Here is a 20740-nt window from a genome sequence, read left to right as displayed (position 1 = left end):
GGAAGGTGGAAAATGGCAGTACACCGCTGTTACTCTCATAGTTCAGGCACAGTGTTCCCTCCCGGACAGATTCCTCCTGTGATCGAGACAGTGTTCCCTCCTGGACAGATTCCTCCTGTGATTGAGACAGTGTTCCATTCTGGACAGAGTCCTCCTGTGATCAAGACAGTGTCCCCTTCTGGACAGATTCCTCCCGTGAGCGAGACAGTGTGTCCTCCTGGACAGATTCCTCCTGTGATTGAGACAGTGTTCCCTTCTGGACAGAGTCCTCCTGTGATCAAGACAGTGTGTCCTCCTGGACAGATTCCTCCTGTGATCGAGACAGTGTTCCCTCCTGGACAGATTCCTCCTGTGATTGAGACAGTGTTCCATTCTGGACAGAGTCCTCCTGTGATCAAGACAGTGTCCCCTTCTGGACAGATTCCTCCCGTGAGCGAGACAGTGTGTCCTCCTGGACAGATTCCTCCTGTGATTGAGACAGTGTTCCCTTCTGGACAGAGTCCTCCTGTGATCAAGACAGTGTGTCCTCCTGGACAGATTCCTCCTGTGATCGAGACAGTGTTCCCTTCTGGACAGATTCCTCCTGTGATTGAGACAGTGTTCCCTTCTGGACAGATTCCTCCTGTGATCAAGACACGTAGGGGATAGGAAGGGTCTGGGGGGGGGGGGGGGGAGAGCCTCTGAGCTCTATCAATTACCGTGTTTCCAGATATATATATATATATATATAAGGCGTTGGTTATGAAAGAGCAGGCACACCAGGGACAGAAGGTTGAGAAGTCAGTAGAGAGAGAGAGAGGAGAGAAAATCACCAAATCTTGAAAGTCCATCAGAGATGAGGTTGGATTACAGAAGAGAGGCTTGCTTCCCTGCTATATGCGTTCACATCCATCCCTGACACACACAGCCTTCAGACAGGTCTGTGTAGGGGTTGAAAGCGTGCTTGAAGGGATATGTGGTACAGTATCTCACCCGGTAATAATGCTCTTTAATGATCTAGACGGGTGTCAAGCTGATACCGACTGAACAGTCGCTTCTCTATTTCTCTAATTCGCCACCTGGAGAAATGGACTGGAAATTGATAGTTGCCAGCACTGGCTGAATTTCTTAGAAGCACAGTCGGTAATGTGTAGGTAATACAAACCATTATATAAAACATATATATCTCAATCTTCTCGCAAAGCACATCTTCTGAAGTAGATCGATCTAATCTACACTATATATATAATTTTTTTATAAGTATGTGGACACCCCTTGAAATTAGTGGATTTCAGCCATTTCAACCACGCCCTGTTACTGACAGGTGTATAAAAATCGAGCACACAGCACATGCAATCTCCATAGACAAACATTGGCTGTAGGAATGGGCCTTACAAAAGAACTCAGTGACTTTCAACATGGCACCGTCATAGGATGTCGCCTCGACAACAAGTCAGTTCGTCAAATGTCTGCCCTGTTAGAGCTTCCCCCCGGTCAACTGTAAGCTCTGTTACTGTGAAGTGGAAACGTCTAGGAGCAACAACGGCTCAGCCGTGAAGTGGTAGGCCGCACAAGCTCGCAGAACGGGACCTCCGAGTGCTGAAGTGAGTAAAAAATCTTCTGTCCTCGGTTGCAAACTGCCTCTGGAAGTAAGGTCAGCACAAGAACTGTTCAGTCGGGAGCTTCATGAAATGGGTTTCCGTGGCCGAGCAGCTGCACACAAGCTTAGCATCACCAGGTGCAATGCCAAGCGTCGGCTGGAGTGGTGTAAAGCTCGCCTCCATTGGACTCTGGGGCAGTGGAAACGCGTTCTCTGGAGTAATGAATCACACTTCACCATCTGGCAGTCCGACTGACAAATCTGGGTTTGACGGATATCAGGAGAACGCTACCTGCCCCAATGCATAGTGGGAACTGTAAAGTTTGGTGGATGAGTAATAATTTTTTGGGGCTGTTTTTCATGGTTCGGGCCCCTTAGTTCCAGTTAAGGGAAATCTTAATGCTACAGCATGCAATGACTTTCTAGACGATTTTGTGTGGCAACAGTTTGGGGAAGGCCCTTTCCTGTTTCAGCATGACAATGCCCCCGTGCACAAAGTGACGTCCATACAGAAATGTTGTTTGTTGAGATCAGTGTGGAAGAACTTAACTGGCCTGCACAGAGCCCTGACCTCAACCCCATCGAACACCTTTGGGATGAATTGGAACGACGACTGTGAGCCAGGCCTAATCGCCCAACATCTGTGACCGACATCACTAATGCTCTTGTGGCTGAATGGAAGCAAATCCCCACAGCAATGTTCCAACATCTAGTGGAAAACCTTCCCAGAAGAGAGGAGGCTGTTATAGCAACAAAATTAAGAACAATTCTGTATTAATGACCATGGTTTTGGAATGAGGTGTTAGACGAGCAGGTGTCCACATACTTTTGGTAATGTAGTGTATCTATATATAATATACTGCGGCAGAGGGGGAATTTACATTTCAATGACCGCCATCCGGTGGAATTGAAATATCAAAATCATAAAATGGTCATTCAGATTGATCCTCCATATTTAATGTATTTCATGGCTGCTCAATCGTTCACCCTCTACCCCATAAATGATCATATGACTGGCTTGGCTGTCCCCCCTCTCTCTCCCTCTACCCCATAAATGATCATATGACTGGCTTGGCTGTCCCCCCTCTCTCTCCCCCATCTCTCTCACCCCCCCCCCCCCCCCCCCTCTCTCTCTCTCTCTCTCTCTCTCTCTCTCTCTCTCTCTCTCTCTCTCTCTCTTTCTCTCTCCCCTCTTCCCCTCTCTCTCTCTCCCCTCTCTCCCTCCTCTAAATGATGATATGATAGGCCTGTCTGTCTCCCCTCCCTCCCTCCCTCCCTCCCTCTCTCTCTCTCTCTCTCTCTCTCTCTCTCTCTCTCTCTCTCTCTCTCTCTCTCTCTCTCTCTCCCCCCTCCTCTAAATGATTATATGATAGGCCTCTCCCTCTCTTCTCTCCTGGTCTAGTGGGATATATCTCTATTACCATCTTCATTATAGATGAGTCTTTAATGCACCATCACATTAGGAGAGACTGAACAGGACTGGACCCCCAATAATGGCCATTTGATCCTGAGAGTCTGGGTCATATTATCTCTGGCACAAGGTTGTATTACAACCTGGACTTTACAGTGGGTTCTGGGAAAGTTATATGGTCAGAGATTCTAGATAAATAACCAAGGTGTTGTAGCCTTCAATCAGGGTCTCACTGTGTCAGAGAGGACAATGGGTCATGTCCACTAGTCTTTATCAGGGTCTCACTGTGTCAGAGAGGACAATGGGTCATGTCCACTAGTCTTCATCAGGGTCTCACTGTGTCAGAGAGGACACTGGGTCATGTCCACTAGTCTTCATCAGGGTCTCACTGTGTCAGAGAGGACAATGGGTCATGTCCACTAGTCTTCATCAGGGTCTCACTGTGTCAGAGAGGACAATGGGTCATGTCCACTAGTCTTCATCAAGGTCTCCCTGTGTCAGAGAGGACAATGGGTCATGTCCACTAGTCTTCATCAGGGTCTCACTGTGTCAGAGAGGACAATGGGACTTGTCCATGAGCCTACTGTACTGAAACCTGACTGAATGAGTTCAGTGTTCAGTCTTGTATAAACACACTAGGGAATAGTGTTCCATTTGGGAGCAGGATAACTACAGGTTCAGATGAATGACAGGAAGGAGAAAAGTCTCTAACTACAGGTTCAGATATATGACAGGAAGGAGAAAAGTCTCTATCTACAGGTTCAGATGAATGACAGGAAGGAGAAAAGTCTCTAACTACAGGTTCAGATGAATGACAGGAAGGAGAAAAGTCTCTATCTACAGGTTCAGATGAATGACAGGAAGGAGAAAAGTCTCTTCTCAACTGTCTGAAGTTCCCGAGAGTTAAACATGTATAAATAGAATCCATTGAATGGGAAAATCAATGATGTCATAATGAGTGGACTGGCAGCCATATTGAGCGGACTGGCAGCCATATTGAGTGGACTGGCAGCCATATTGAGCGGACTGGCAGCCATATTGAGCGGACTGGCAGCCATATTGAGCGGACTGGCAGCCATATTGAGTGGACTGCCAGCCATATTGAGTGGACTGGAAGCCATATTGAGTGGACTGGTAGCCATATTGAGTGGACTGGCAGCCATATTGAGTGGACTGGCAGCCATCTTGAGTGGACTGGCAGCCATATTGAGTGGACTGGCAGCCATATTGAGTGGACTGGTAGCCATATTGAGTGGACTGGCAGCCATATTGAGTGGACTGACAGCCATATTGAGTGGACTGGCAGCCACATTGAGTGGACTGGCAGCCACATTGAGTGGACTGACAGCCATATTGAGTGGACTGGCAGCCATATTGAGTGGACTGGCAGCCATATTGAGTGGACTGGCAGCCATATTGAGTGGACTGACAGCCATATTGAGTGGACTGGCAGCCATATTGAGTGGACTGGCAGCCATATTGAGTGGACTGGCAGCCATATTGAGTGGACTGACAGCCATATTGAGTGGACTGGCAGCCATATTGAGTGGACTGGCAGCCATATTGAGTGGACTGACAGCCATATTGAGTGGACTGGCAGCCATATTGAGTGGACTGGCAGCCATATTGAGTGGACTGGCAGCCATATTGAGTGGACTGACAGCCATATTGAGTGGACTGGCAGCCATATTGAGTGGACTGGTAGCCATATTGAGTGGACTGACAGCCATATTGAGTGGACTGGCAGCCACATTGAGTGGACTGGCAGCCACATTGAGTGGACTGGCAGCCATATTGAGTGGACTGACAGCCATATTGAGTGGACTGGCAGCCATATTGAGTGTCCCCGTAGCTCACAACAGATGATAACTCACTTCCTCTACAGTTCTCTAAAGTGTAACCTTGGCTAACTCTCTGCTGTCTCTCAACAGGAGCAGCTGTCCCTCCAGCAGAATGGGTCCGTCCCCTCCTCAGGCGTGCTGACTGTATCCTGGAGCCCCTGGAGCCTGGACAGAGAGGGGCTGAAGCTGCTGTCTATCGGCCTGGCTGTGGTGGCTATCCTAGTGGTCTTCATGTGGGAGAAACTCCACTGAGACCGAGGAGCTGGAAGATATGGACCTGGGCCTGTATTCATAGAGCGTCTCGGAGGAGGAGTGCTGATCCAACATCAGGGCCCCCTCTTTTACAATCATCCTTATATTCTACAAGGCAAAACTGATCCTAGATCAGCATTCATACACCGAGACTCTTTATGAATAAGGGACCTGGATCAAATAAATATGGAAATAATTTCCAAGTACTTTGTACTGGGCAAACTAAATCAAGCCTAGCTCGAGTATTTGAAAGAGTTTGACATGTTTATTTGGCCTATAGGTTTGGTTGAAATGGGTTTTGGATGGGTCCTAGTTTAGCTTTATATGGGTAAAAAACTTCCCAGTCTTGGACAAAGACTGATGGATTCTGGAGCTGCATGTGAGAGTTAGGAAGAGGAGACGAGGGTAGGAAACAAGGACAGGAGATAAGGAGAGGACAGGTTAAAGACACGTTGTGTGATACTCTGGTTTAAGATGGTGGATATCTTTAATTAAAATTATTTATTTTTTACCAACAATGAAACAGACACAGAGGAACAGGTATATTTTTGGTAATGAATTTACATCACAGTAAAAGCCACACTCTCTGTGTCTGTCGTACTGTCGTACCACATTGTGATTGTTTACCAAAACATTTGTTGTTGTTTTTGCTCTCGTGTTTCTCTATCTGTATTTCTGTTTTTATGGTTTTCCATTTGAACGTCAGTCTACTACTGAGTAGACGGAGACCCCTTTGTGCCCTGGTATGAAGTAGTTAGAGAACAGGGTGCCATTTGGGGTGGCTGTGATGTTACAGAGTGAAACTGCATGTTGTTTGGATTCTATTCATGTACATCTCAGCAGTGGATCATCTCCTATCCCAGGGGACTTATTGTCTGGTCTAGATCCCTGTCTGCCTCTCAAATGGCACCCTATTCCCTTTATAGTGCACTACTTTTCACCAGGACTGGCACCCTATTCCCTATATAGTGCACTACTTTTCACCAGGACCCTATGGGGGGGGGGGGGGGGTCTGGCCAAAGGTAGTGCACTATATAGAGAATAGAGTGTAATTTGAAACACAGACTTGACAGTGTTTTCTCATCTTTGTTTGCAGTGTAAAGCTAACCTTAATAAACCTTAATAAACCACAACTCCATGCTCGCTGTCTGTCTGGCTTTTTCTTTGCAACTCTGCCTAGAAGGCCAGCATCCCGGAGTCTCCTCTTCACTGTTGACATTGAGACTGGACAGAGGAACTCTGCCTAGAAGGCCAGCATCCCGGAGTCGCCTCTTCACTGTTGACATTGAGACTGGTGTTTTTGCTGGTACTATTTAATGAAGCTGCCAGTTGAGGACTTGTGAGGCGTCTGTTTCTCAAACTAGACTCTCTAATGTACTTGTCCTCTTGCTCAGTTGTGCACCGGGGCCTCCCACTCCTCTTTCTATTCTGATTAGAACCAGTTTGCGCTGTTCTGTGAAGGGAGTAGTACACAGCGTTGTACGAGATCTTCAGTTTCTTGGCAACTTCTCACATGGAATAGCCTTCATTTCTCAGAACAGGAATAGACTGACGAGTTTCAGAAGAAAGGTCTTTGTTTCTGGCCATTTTGAGCCTGTAATCGAACCCAGAAATGCTAATGCTCCAGATACTCAACTAGTCTAAGGAAGGCCAGTTTTATTGCTTCTTTAATCAGAACTACAGTTTTCAGCTGTGCTAACATAACGGCAAAATGGTTTTCTAATGATCAATTAGCCTTTTAAAATGATAAACTTGGATTAGCTAACAGAACGTGCCATTGGAACACAGGGGTGATGGTTGCTGATAATGGGCCTCTGTACGCCTATGTAGATATTCCATAAAAAATCAGCCTTTTCCAGCTAAAATAGTAATTTAAAACATTAACAATGTCTACACTGTAATTATGTAACTTTAATGGACAAAAAAAATGTGCTTTTCTTTCAAAAACAAGGACATTTCTAACTGACCCCAAACTTTTGAGCGTTAGGGTATATCTGAGTCTATGTTCAACATGTCTGTCAGCCTGTATATATCTGAGTCTATGTTCAACATGTCGGTCAGCCTGTATATATCTGAGTATATATTCAACATGTCTGTCAGCCAGTATATATGTTGAGTCTATGTTCAACATGTCTGTCAGCCTGGGTGGGGTGTAGGTCCTGTATGTTGTTGATAGAATGGATGATGTTGGGGGTGTAGGGTCCTGTATATGTTGTTGATAGAATGGATGATGGTTGGTGGCAGTGCTGTATGTTGTTGATAGAATGGATGATGGTAGGTCCTGTATGTTGTTGATAGAATGGATGATGGTGGGGGTGTAGGGTCCTGTATATGTTGTTGATAGAATGGATGATGGTTGGTGGCAGTGCTGTATGTTGTTGATAGAATGGATGATGGTGGGGGTGTAGGGTCCTGTATATGTTGTTGATAGAATGGATGATGGTTGGTGGCAGTGCTGTATGTTGTTGATAGAATGGATGATGGTAGGTCCTGTATGTTGTTGATAGAATGGATGATGGTGGGGGTGTAGGTCCTGTATGTTGTTGATAGAATGGATGATGGTGGGGGTCCTGTATGTTGTTGATATGATGGTGGGGGTGTAGGTGCTGTATGTTGTTGATAGGATGGATGATGGTGGGGGTGTAGGGTCCTGTATGTTGTTGATAGAATGGATGATGGTGGAGGTGTAGGGTCCTGTATGTTGTTGATAGAATGGATGATGGTGGGGTGTAGGTCCTGTATGTTGTTGATAGAATGGATGATGGTGGGGTGTAGGTCCTGTATGTTGTTGATAAAATGGATGATGGTGGGGGTGTAGGGTCCTGTATATGTTGTTGATAGAATGGATGATGGTGGGGGTGTAGGTCCTGTATGTTGTTGATAGAATGGATTCTGGTGGGTGTGTAGGGTCCTGTATGTTGTTGATAGAATGGATGATGGTGGGGGTGTAGGGTCCTGTATGTTGTTGATAGAATGGATGATGGTGGGTCCTGTATGTTGTTGATATGATGGATGATGGTGGGGTGTAGGGTCCTGTATGTTGTTGATATGATGGATGATGGTGGGGTTGTAGGTCCTGTATGTTGTTGATAGAATGGATGATGGTGGGTCCTGTATGTTGTTGATATGATGGATGATGGTGGGGTGTAGGGTCCTGTATGTTGTTGATATGATGGATGATGGTGGGGGTGTAGGTCCTGTATGTTGTTGATATGATGGATGATGGTGGGGGTGTAGGTCCTGTATGTTGTTGATAGAATGGATGATGGTGGGGGTGTAGGGTCCTGTATGTTGTTGATATGATGGATGATGGTGGGGGTGTAGGTCCTGTATGTTGTTGATATGATGGATGATGGTGGGGGTGTAGGTCCTGTATGTTGTTGATAGAATGGATGATGGTGGGGGTGTAGGTCCTGTATGTTGTTGATAGAATGGATGATGGTGGGGGTGTAGGGTCCTGTATGTTGTTGATGGATGGATGATGGTGGGGGTGTAGGTCCTGTATGTTGTTGATATGATGGATGATGGTGGGGGTGTAGGTCCTGTATGTTGTTGATATGATGGATGATGGTGGGGGTGTAGGTCCTGTATGTTGTTGATAGAATGGATGATGGTGGGGGTGTAGGGTCCTGTATGTTGTTGATATGATGGATGATGGTGGGGGTGTAGGTCCTGTATGTTGTTGATATGATGGATGATGGTGGGGGTGTAGGTCCTGTATGTTGTTGATATGATGGATGATGGTGGGGGTGTAGGTCCTGTATGTTGTTGATAGAATGGATGATGGTGGGGGTGTAGGGTCCTGTATGTTGTTGATATGATGGATGATGGTGGGGGTGTAGGGTCCTGTATGTTGTTGATATGATGGATGATGGTGGGGGTGTAGGTCCTGTATGTTGTTGATAGAATGTATGATGGTGGGGGTGTAGGGTCCTGTATGTTGTTGATGGATGGATGATGGTGGGGGTGTAGGTCCTGTATGTTGTTGATAGAATGGATGATGGTGGGGTGTAGGTCCTGTATGTTGTTGATAGAATGGATGATGGTGGGGGTGTAGGGTCCTGTATGTTGTTGATAGAATGGATGATGGTGGGTCCTGTATGTTGTTGATAGAATGGATGATGGTGGGGTGTAGGGTCCTGTATGTTGTTGATATGATGGATGATGGTGGGGGTGTAGGTCCTGTATGTTGTTGATATGATGGTGGGGGTGTAGGTCCTGTATGTTGTTGATATGATGGATGATGGTGGGGGTGTAGGTCCTGTATGTTGTTGATATGATGGTGGGGTGTAGGTCCTGAATGTTGTTGATAGAATGGATGATGGTGGGGGTGTAGGTCATGGTAGATGTGGTGACCCCCAGCCCTCTGTAGTAATGGTAGATGTGGTGACCCCCAGTCCTCTGTAGTAATGGTAGATGTGGTGACCCCCAGCCCTCTGTAGTAATGGTAGATGTGGTGACCCCCAGCCCTCTGTAGTAATGGTAGATGTGGTGACCCCCAGCCCTCTGTAGTTATGTTAGATGTGGTGACCCCCAGCCCTCTGTAGTAATGGTAGATGTGGTGACCCCCAGCCCTCTGTAGTAATGGTAGATGTGGTGACCCCCAGTCCTCTGTAGTAATGGTAGATGTGGTGACCCCCAGTCCTCTGTAGTAATGGTAGATGTGGTGACCCCCAGTCCTCTGTAGTAATGGTAGATGTGGTGACCCCCAGTCCTCTGTAGTAATGGTAGATGTGGTGACTCCCAGTCCTCTGCAGTAATGGTAGATGTGGTGACTCCCAGTCCTCTGTAGTAATGGTAGATGTGGTGACCCCCAGTCCTCTGTAGTAATGGTAGATGTGGTGACTCCCAGTCCTCTGTAGTAATGGTAGATGTGGTGACTCCCAGTCCTCTGCAGTAATGGTAGATGTGGTGACCCCCAGTCCTCTGTAGTAATGGTAGATGTGGTGACCCCCAGTCCTCTGTAGTAATGGTAGATGTGGTGACTCCCAGTCCTCTGTAGTAATGGTAGATGTGGTGACTCCCAGTCCTCTGTAGTAATGGTAGATGTGGTGACCCCCAGCCCTCTGTAGTAATGGTAGATGTGGTGACTCCCAGTCCTCTGTAGTAATGGTAGATGTGGTGACTCCCAGTCCTCTGTAGTAATGGTAGATGTGGTGACTCCCAGTCCTCTGTAGTAATGGTAGATGTGGTGACCCCCAGTCCTCTGTAGTAATGGTAGATGTGGTGACTCCCAGTCCTCTGCAGTAATGGTAGATGTGGTGACTCCCAGTCCTCTGTAGTAATGGTAGATGTGGTGACTCCCAGTCCTCTGTAGTAATGGTAGATTTGGTGACTCCCAGTCCTCTGTAGTAATGGTAGATGTGGTGACCCCCAGTCCTCTGTAGTAATGGTAGATGTGGTGACCCCCAGCCCTCTGTAGTAATGGTAGATGTGGTGACTCCCAGTCCTCTGTAGTAATGGTAGATGTGGTGACTCCCAGTCCTCTGTAGTAATGGTAGATGTGGTGACTCCCAGTCCTCTGTAGTAATGGTAGATGTGGTGACCCCCAGTCCTCTGTAGTAATGGTAGATGTGGTGACTCCCAGTCCTCTGCAGTAATGGTAGATGTGGTGACTCCCAGTCCTCTGTAGTAATGGTAGATGTGGTGACTCCCAGTCCTCTGTAGTAATGGTAGATTTGGTGACTCCCAGTCCTCTGTAGTAATGGTAGATGTGGTGACCCCCAGCCCTCTGTAGTAATGGTAGATGTGGTGACCCCCAGCCCTCTGTAGTAATGGTAGATGTGGTGACCCCCAGCCCTCTGTAGTTATGTTAGATGTGGTGACCCCCAGCCCTCTGTAGTAATGGTAGATGTGGTGACCCCCAGCCCTCTGTAGTAATGGTAGATGTGGTGACCCCCAGTCCTCTGTAGTAATGGTAGATGTGGTGACCCCCAGTCCTCTGTAGTAATGGTAGATGTGGTGACCCCCAGTCCTCTGTAGTAATGGTAGATGTGGTGACCCCCAGTCCTCTGTAGTAATGGTAGATGTGGTGACTCCCAGTCCTCTGCAGTAATGGTAGATGTGGTGACTCCCAGTCCTCTGTAGTAATGGTAGATGTGGTGACCCCCAGTCCTCTGTAGTAATGGTAGATGTGGTGACTCCCAGTCCTCTGTAGTAATGGTAGATGTGGTGACTCCCAGTCCTCTGCAGTAATGGTAGATGTGGTGACCCCCAGTCCTCTGTAGTAATGGTAGATGTGGTGACCCCCAGTCCTCTGTAGTAATGGTAGATGTGGTGACTCCCAGTCCTCTGTAGTAATGGTAGATGTGGTGACTCCCAGTCCTCTGTAGTAATGGTAGATGTGGTGACCCCCAGCCCTCTGTAGTAATGGTAGATGTGGTGACTCCCAGTCCTCTGTAGTAATGGTAGATGTGGTGACTCCCAGTCCTCTGTAGTAATGGTAGATGTGGTGACTCCCAGTCCTCTGTAGTAATGGTAGATGTGGTGACCCCCAGTCCTCTGTAGTAATGGTAGATGTGGTGACTCCCAGTCCTCTGCAGTAATGGTAGATGTGGTGACTCCCAGTCCTCTGTAGTAATGGTAGATGTGGTGACTCCCAGTCCTCTGTAGTAATGGTAGATTTGGTGACTCCCAGTCCTCTGTAGTAATGGTAGATGTGGTGACCCCCAGTCCTCTGTAGTAATGGTAGATGTGGTGACTCCCAGTCCTCTGTAGTAATGGTAGATGTGGTGACCCCCAGTCCTCTGTAGTAATGGTAGATGTGGTGACCCCCAGTCCTCTGTAGTAATGGTAGATGTGGTGACCCCCAGTCCTCTGTAGTAATGGTAGATGTGGTGACTCCCAGTCCTCTGTAGTAATGGTAGATGTGGTGACTCCCAGTCCTCTGTAGTAATGGTAGATGTGGTGACCCCCAGCCCTCTGTAGTAATGGTAGATGTGGTGACTCCCAGTCCTCTGTAGTAATGGTAGATGTGGTGACTCCCAGTCCTCTGTAGTAATGGTAGATGTGGTGACCCCCAGTCCTCTGTAGTAATGGTAGATGTGGTGACCCCCAGTCCTCTGTAGTAATGGTAGATGTGGTGACTCCCAGTCCTCTGTAGTAATGGTAGATGTGGTGACCCCCAGCCCTCTGTAGTAATGGTAGATGTGGTGACCCCCAGTCCTCTGTAGTAATGGTAGATGTGGTGACCCCCAGTCCTCTGTAGTAATGGTAGATGTGGTGACCCCCAGTCCTCTGTAGTAATGGTAGATGTGGTGACTCCCAGTCCTCTGTAGTAATGGTAGATGTGGTGACTCCCAGTCCTCTGTAGTAATGGTAGATGTGGTGACTCCCAGTCCTCTGTAGTAATGGTAGATGTGGTGACTCCCAGTCCTCTGTAGTAATGGTAGATGTGGTGACCCCCAGTCCTCTGTAGTAATGGTAGATGTGGTGACCCCCAGTCCTCTGTAGTAATGGTAGATGTGGTGACTCCCAGTCCTCTGTAGTAATGGTAGATGTGGTGACCCCCAGTCCTCTGTAGTAATGGTAGATGTGGTGACTCCCAGTCCTCTGTAGTAATGGTAGATGTGGTGACTCCCAGTCCTCTGTAGTAATGGTAGATGTGGTGACCCCCAGTCCTCTGTAGTAATGGTAGATGTGGTGACTCCCAGTCCTCTGTAGTAATGGTAGATGTGGTGACTCCCAGTCCTCTGTAGTAATGGTAGATGTGGTGACTCCCAGTCCTCTGTAGTAATGGTAGATGTGGTGACCCCCAGTCCTCTGTAGTAATGGTAGATGTGGTGACCCCCAGTCCTCTGTAGTAATGGTAGATGTGGTGACTCCCAGTCCTCTGTAGTTATGGTAGATGTGGTGACTCCCAGTCATCTGTAGTAATGGTAGATGTGGTGACCCCCAGTCCTCTGTAGTAATGGTAGATGTGGTGACCCCCAGTCCTCTGTAGTAATGGTAGATGTGGTGACAGTCCTCTGTAGTAATGGTAGATGTGGTGACCCCCAGCCCTCTGTAGTAATGGTAGACTGTAGTAATGGTAGATGTGGTGACAGTCCTCTGTAGTAATGGTAGATATGATGACCCCCAGCCTCTAGGATAAACAGAAGTACAGCCCACAGGAAGTAGTATTTGATGAAATCACACCACCATCCTTTCTCCTCACAGATTAGATAGCTGGGTTTGAGTAGGATTTCACTGCCCTTCCAATTCTTCTTCTTTTAATCCCTGTTTTTATGGAAGAACACACAAAAAAATAGTTTGAATAAGACAACGTCTGGCAGGTTAGTTACTGTTACGTCATCTTTTGAATTAGAGCATTTTTCAAGTACGAAACCCGTTTTTTTCTCCAGTGTTTCTGGCTTCTCTCCTCGTGAATTCTTAAAGCCAAGGGTTTATACGCTCCATACAATGTGTTTCTTTAACCATGTCCATCCGATGTGTCACGGTGGGAGGGTCTTTTTTTGTAGACACCTCCTTGTGATAGCTTTTTTACTGACTTTAACTGGTGCTTTTCTCTATTGGGTGAGTTATCAGGTATTTTCACCCAATGTCAAAACACCATTAGTTTCCCAATGTTAGATCTTATTTCTCCCCTGTAAGTTTCAATTTTGCGAAGGCAGGACCAAAAGATGGGCGTGTGATCCGCCCTTGATAGCCCGTGTTCTCATCCAACAAGGGTTTTTGGGAACCAGTCTGTTTTGATTTCAGTTTAGGTCTTATGACTGAAACGTATAACGTTCTTCCAACAGAATCCTCTCTCTCCCCCACAAGTCCTTGAGTTGGTGGAGCTTTGTTGAGTCTCTGATATGTTCAACCGCGTTTCATCAGTTATTTCAACGTTACCTTCCTCCTCACATTTCTGTTTGACGTAGTTTGACGTGTTTCTTTGAGGATATAGAATACCCCAAGTAAAGATTGAAATGGTTTATTATTATTTTTAATATACTCCCCTAGTTGTATTGAATACGTGGATCAATTTCTGAGGTGCCCGAGGGTCAATCACTTTGTATTTATTTTAAAAGTAGTGGTGGACCTGTAAGGTACCTGTAAAACAAAATCTTTTTTATCCAAACCATGTTTTTTTTTTTTTACTTGGGTCCCTGGAAGTTCTCTAGATGCCTTATAATTGTACAAACAGGTGTACAAACAGGTGTACAAACAGGTGTACAAACAGGTGTACAAACAGGTGTATAAACAGGTGTACAAACAGGTGTACAAACAGGTGTATAAACAGGTGTACAAACAGGTGTACAAACAGGTGTTCCAACAGGTGTATAAACAGGTGTACAAACAGGTGTACAAACAGGTGTACAAACAGGTGTACAAACAGGTGTACAAACAGGTGTACAAGCAGGTGTTCAAACAGGTGTATAAACAGGTGTACAAACAGGTGTACAAACAGGTGTATAAACAGGTGTTCCAACAGGTGTATAAACAGGTGTACAAACAGGTGTTCCAACAGGTGTACAAATAGGTGTACAAATAGGTGTACAAACAGGTGTATAAACAGGTGTATAAACAGGTGTACAAACAGGTGTATAAACAGGTGTATAAACAGGTGTACAAACAGGTGTATAAACAGGTGTATAAACAGGTGTATAAACAGGTGTATAAACAGGTGTACAAACAGGTGTATAAACAGGTGTATAAACAGGTGTATAAACAGGTGTATAAACAGGTGTACAAACAGGTGTATAAACAGGTGTACAAACAGGTGTACAAACAGGTGTATAAACAGGTGTATAAACAGGTGTATAAACAGGTGTACAAACAGGTGTACAAACAGGTGTATAAACAGGTGTATAAACAGGTGTATAAACAGGTGTACAAACAGGTGTACAAACAGGTGTACAAACAGGTGTATAAACAGGTGTACAAACAGGTGTATAAACAGGTGTATAAACAGGTGTACAAACAGGTGTACAAACAGGTGTACAAACAGGTGTACAAACAGGTGTACAAACAGGTATATAAACAGGTGTATAAACAGGTGTATAAACAGGTGTACAAACAGGTGTACAAACAGGTGTACAAACAGGTGTACAAACAGGTGTACAAACAGGTGTATAAACAGGTGTACAAACAGGTGTACAAACAGGTGTATAAACAGGTGTATAAACAGGTGTATAAACAGGTGTACAAACAGGTGACGCAAAAAATGCCTATTTTGCGTCACCTGTTTAAATCTGCTCTCCTGAATTTTCAGGGATGAAGCCGAGGTCGTGTGCGGGCCAGCTCAGCAGTTTGTCCTTTGCTACCCTAAACCCGTGTCTTAAGAGAGAAATTAATCCCCTGATTTTGTCTTTTGGATATTTTTATTGCCATGTCCTTGTTACCCAAAACTGACTGTATGGGTATCTCAGACGGCCCAATTCGGATGTTTGTTTCCACTAATTGGTCTTTTGACCAATCAAATCATATCTTTTCACGTCAGATCTTTTTCAGAGCTGATCTGATTGGTCAAAAGACCAATTACTGAAGAAAAAAAAGATCAGAATTGGGCTCCCTGTCTAAACGCAGCCAGAAGTGTGTGGATGTTTCTGCTTTAATTGACAGCCTCTCGATAAACGCCACGAGACAGCATGGATTGCACCCGTCAACGTAACGATTATATGCCAAACCCATATCAGAATATCAGCAAGGGAGTAATTGACAATCAAGGTTCAAGACTGTGGCCATCGCCTGCAATCATTTAGGTGGAGACGTGGAAGTTTGTACGTCACCTTTAGAGACGTGTTCCTGGGTGTTAACGAGACGGGATCTGATCTCTTCAGAGCCTGGCTGTACATACAGACCAAGGATGTGAACCCGTAACTGCCAGAATAAAGAGAACACTTGAGGAAACTTTTCTGGATTTCTTTTCAAGACGTAGATGGTGTTAAAGCTAGAATCCTTAGTTGAAACAATAACAAAGTCCAATTCCTGCCCCTGTTTTGCTAAAAAAAGCTAAAGGATTGGGGCTGGAGAAATGTAACCAATCACAAATTCGTAGACGAGCTATGGATGCCAGGACTGACCATCCATAATATCAAATGTATAGTTTTAACCATACAGTGTTTGTTTACATTTACGATCTTTACAATTAAAACAAGCTTATATTTTGGGTTCTGATGGGATGTTTATTGTTTACTCCATGTGTAACTCTGTGTTGTTGTATGTGTCACACTGCCATGCTTTATCTTGGCCAGGTCGCAGTTGTAAATGAGAACTTGTTCTCAACTGGCCTACCTGGTTAAATAAAGGTGAAATAAAACAGACAGTTCACAGTGAGGGCATTGTGGGAATTGTTGCTCCAACAGAGATGTGATTCACGTAAGATATTATTAGTATATTATTCAAGAATCAATAGGTATTGATCGTTCATTTATAAGTCCAAAAACTAATGTAGGAAGTGTATAGTCCAGCTTTAATGTTTAAAGCACAACAACAAACCAGTCTTCTCGCTTGTTAATGCAATTAGACAGTTAATCATAAAGTTAATTGTAAAGTTAATTGTAAAGTTAATTGTAAAGTTAATTGTTGAGTTAATTGTTGAGTTAATTGATGGTAAAATAGAGAAATCCATCTTAATAACAGCTTGAAGACAATAGTCATACCAAGAGAGACATCCATCCTGCAGATTTCATTTCCTAGTTACAAAGTGGTTAATGACATCTGCGGTTCCTCCCACAGCATTGAAGTGCTCCGTCTCCACAAGCACATTAGAGGGCTGTTAAGATGACTGTTGTTGACTGGCACAAATGTTGACTTAGGTCCACAAATGACTTTGAATTACCCTCAGTTGATTCAGTCAAAGGCATAAGCCCAAACACTGGCTCGGCTGGCAAGTGACCAACACACTCAATAGAAGCAATCTTTCTCACCATGGGTTGTTGTGAAATCCCAGGGTGCATTGCAACAACGGAGGAGTGTGTGTGTGTGGGTTAGATAACACCGACAGAGCCATGAAGCCAGCCAGCCACAAGGGCCACACAACTTAGAGACATGGAGTCAGACAGCCAGACTCGAGGGCCACCCAACTCAAGGACACAGCGCACCCCTCGTAGGGATAACTAAAGCCCTGCATTGAGTTTAATGTTTACTACGGATGTGTTTGCCAAGTCATTTCCCTTGGAACAGGCACTATGGTGTGTAGAGCACTGTAAACACAGAGACATCAATGGGTAGAGATAGGGAGAAGGGTAGAGATAAAGAAAGAAAGAGGGAAGGAAAGAAAGAGAAAGGAAGGAAGGAAGGAAGGGAGGGAGAGAGGGTAGAGATAAAGAAAGAGTGAAAGAGTGAAAGAGTGAAAGAGTGAAAGAGAGCAAGAGAGGAAGGAAGGAAGGAAGGAAGGGAGAGAGGGTAGAGATAAAGGAAGAGTGAAAGAAAGGAAGGAAGGAAGGAAGGAAGGAAGGAAGGAAGGAAGGAAGGAAGGAATGAAGGAAGGAAGGAAGGAAGGAAGCTCATATTTGTGCATTGAATCCATAAAGAGAGGATTCACTGAATTAGAATGTAATGTGAGTTTCCGTCCGATCCTCTGGAACTCTCACAGTTCTGTTAACTGGGCCGTTCATTTATAGTACATCTTTATATGCTTTAAGTGCATCTGGACTCAACAAGATCCTTTCATTACTGAAATTAAAATGACAATTTCTGCTTGGTGAAACTTCATTTGGTTCATTTGAGGCTATTGATGTTCACAGTGAGGGGCATTGTGGCTCCAACAGAGACGTGATTCACAGAGAGAGGAGCTGAGATGAGGATCTGGCCCGCGTTTACATCTGCCCCGGCATCCCAAATGAGACCCTATTCCCTATGTGGTGCACTACTATTAACCAGAGCCCGTTGGGGAGTGCACGGTATAGGGAATAGGGTGCCATTAGGGCCCAAACCAGCGTGTTCCCTCATCTCACCATGTGATGCTCACTTCCCTATTACCATCAATTATTATCTAATGCTTTTTATCACATTACACTAACTGGGCAATGAGGTGATGTGATACGACGCTGGAAATACCTCTTCCTTTCTAGTACAGAGCAGTGGGACAGCAGCCTCTCATCCTGTCGCTGGAACTCATTGTTCTTGTGAGATGCCTACAGCGCTGACAACACTGTGGTGTGGAGTGTTTTAGTGCTGAATACTGTGGTGTTTTAGTGCTGAATACTGTGGTGTTTTAGTGCTGAATACTGTGGTGTTTTAGTGCTGAATACTGTGGTGTGGAGTGTTTTAGTGCTGAATACTGTGGTGTGGAGTGTTTTAGTGCTGAATACTGTGGTGTTTTAGTGCTGAATACTGTGGTGTTTTAGTGCTGAATACTGTGGTGTGGAGTGTTTTAGTGCTGAATACTGTGGTGTGGAGTGTTTTAGTGCTGAATACTGTGGTGTTTTAGTGCTGAATACTGTGGTGTGGATTGTTTTAGTGCTGAATACTGTGGTGTTTTAGTGCTGAATACTGTGGTGTTTTAGTGCTGAATACAGTGGTGTTTTAGTGCTGAATACTGTGGTGTTTTAGTGCTGAATACTGTGGTGTTTTAGTGCTGAATACTGTGGTGTTTTAGTGCTGAATACCGTGGTGTTTTAGTGCTGAATACTGTGGTGTGGAGTGTTTTAGTGGTGAACACTGGTGTGGAGTGTTTTAGTGCTGAATACTGTGGTGTTTTAGTGCTAAATACTGGAGTGTTTTAGTGCTGAATACTGTGGTGTTTTAGTGCTGAATACTGTGGTGTTTTAGTGCTGAATACTGTGGTGTGGAGTGTTTTAGTGCTGAATACTGTGGTGTGGAGTGTTTTAGTGCTGAATACTGTGGTGTTTTAGTGCTGAATACTGTGGTGTGGATTGTTTTAGTGCTGAATACTGTGGTGTTTTAGTGCTGAATACTGTGGTGTGGAGTGTTTTAGTGGTGAACACTGGTGTGGAGTGTTTTAGTGCTGAATACTGTGGTGTTTTAGTGCTGAATACTGTGGTGTTTTAGTGCTGAATACTGGAGTGTTTTAGTGCTGACTACTGTGGTGTGGAGTGTTTTAGTGCTGAATACTGTGGTGTTTTAGTGTTTTAGTGCTGAATACTGTGGTGTTTTAGTGCTGAATACTGTGGTGTTTTAGTGCTGAATACTGTGGTGTGGAGTGTTTTAGTGCTGAATACTGTGGTGTGGAGTGTTTTAGTGCTGAATACTGTGGTGTTTTAGTGCTGAATACTGTGGTGTGGATTGTTTTAGTGCTGAATACTGTGGTGTTTTAGTGCTGAATACTGTGGTGTGGAGTGTTTTAGTGGTGAACACTGGTGTGGAGTGTTTTAGTGCTGAATACTGTGGTGTTTTAGTGCTGAATACTGGAGTGTTTTAGTGCTGACTACTGTGGTGTGGAGTGTTTTAGTGCTGAATACTGTGGTGTTTTAGTGTTTTAGTGCTGAATACTGTGGTGTTTTAGTGCTGAATACTGTGGTGTTTTAGTGTTGAATACTGTGGTGTTTTAGTGCTGAATACTGTGGTGTTTTAGTGCTGAATACTGTGGTGTTTTAGTGCTGAATACTGTGGTGTTTTAGTGCTGAACACTGTGGTGTTTTAGTGCTGAATACTGTGGTGTTTTAGTGCTGAATACTGTGGTGTTTTAGTGCTGAATACTGTGGTGTTTTAGTGTTGAATACTGTGGTGTTTTAGTGTTGAATACTGTGGTGTTTTAGTGTTGAATACTGTGGTGTGGAGTGTTTTAGTGCTGAATACTGTGGTGTTTTAGTGCTGAATACTGTGGTGTTTTAGTGCTGAATACTGTGGTGTTTTAGTGCTGAATACTGTGGTGTTTTAGTGTTGAATACTGTGGTGTTTTAGTGTTGAATACTGTGGTGTTTTAGTGCTGAATACTGTGGTGTTTTAGTGTTTTAGTCCTGAATACTGTGGTGTTTTTGTGTTTTAGTCCTGAATACTGTGGTGTTTTAGTGCCGAATACTGTGGTGTTTTAGTGCTGAATACTGTGGTGTTTTAGTGCTGAACACTGTGGTGTTTTAGTGCTGAATACTGTGGTGTTTTAGTGCTGAACACTGTGGTGTTTTAGTGCTGAATACTGTGGTGTTTTAGTGCTGAATACTGTGGTGTTTTAGTGCTGAATACTGTGGTGTTTTAGTGCTGAATACTGTGGTGTTTTAGTGCTGAATACTGTGGTGTGGAGTGTTTTAGTGCTGAATACTGTGGTGTGGAGTGTTTTAGTGCTGAATACTGTGGTGTTTTAGTGCTGAATACTGTGGTGTTTTAGTGCTGAATACTGTGGTGTGGAGTGTTTTAGTGCTGAATACTGTGGTGTGGAGTGTTTTAGTGCTGAATACTGTGGTGTTTTAGTGCTGAATACTGTGGTGTGGATTGTTTTAGTGCTGAATACTGTGGTGTTTTAGTGCTGAATACTGTGGTGTTTTAGTGCTGAATACAGTGGTGTTTTAGTGCTGAATACTGTGGTGTTTTAGTGCTGAATACTGTGGTGTTTTAGTGCTGAATACTGTGGTGTTTTAGTGCTGAATACCGTGGTGTTTTAGTGCTGAATACTGTGGTGTGGAGTGTTTTAGTGGTGAACACTGGTGTGGAGTGTTTTAGTGCTGAATACTGTGGTGTTTTAGTGCTAAATACTGGAGTGTTTTAGTGCTGAATACTGTGGTGTTTTAGTGCTGAATACTGTGGTGTTTTAGTGCTGAATACTGTGGTGTG

At 45.0% G+C, this 20740-nt stretch overlaps 1 protein-coding gene across 2 annotated transcripts in view; it reads left to right on the top strand.

The window, feature by feature from the left end:
• Nucleotides 1-6216, top strand: part of LOC149984763 (threonylcarbamoyladenosine tRNA methylthiotransferase-like) — a 711253-nt gene extending 705037 nt beyond the window's left edge. For both annotated transcript variants that reach the window (XM_090216175.1, XM_090216176.1), the window contains one exon: nucleotides 4922-6216. In XM_090216175.1, coding sequence (XP_090072301.1) covers nucleotides 4922-5083 — 162 coding nt within the window. In that variant the 3' untranslated portion in view covers nucleotides 5084-6216. The remainder of the gene's footprint in view (nucleotides 1-4921) is intronic.
• The last annotated feature ends 14524 nt before the right edge of the window (nucleotides 6217-20740 follow it).

The sequence above is a fragment of the Oncorhynchus mykiss genome, chromosome 2, assembly GCF_057628025.1.
Source record: "Oncorhynchus mykiss isolate SJ-2025 chromosome 2, ASM5762802v1, whole genome shotgun sequence".
Taxonomy (NCBI): domain Eukaryota; kingdom Metazoa; phylum Chordata; class Actinopteri; order Salmoniformes; family Salmonidae; genus Oncorhynchus; species Oncorhynchus mykiss.
The sequence above is the reverse complement of the archived record's forward strand: the minus strand, read 5'-3'. Positions and strand labels throughout refer to the sequence as shown.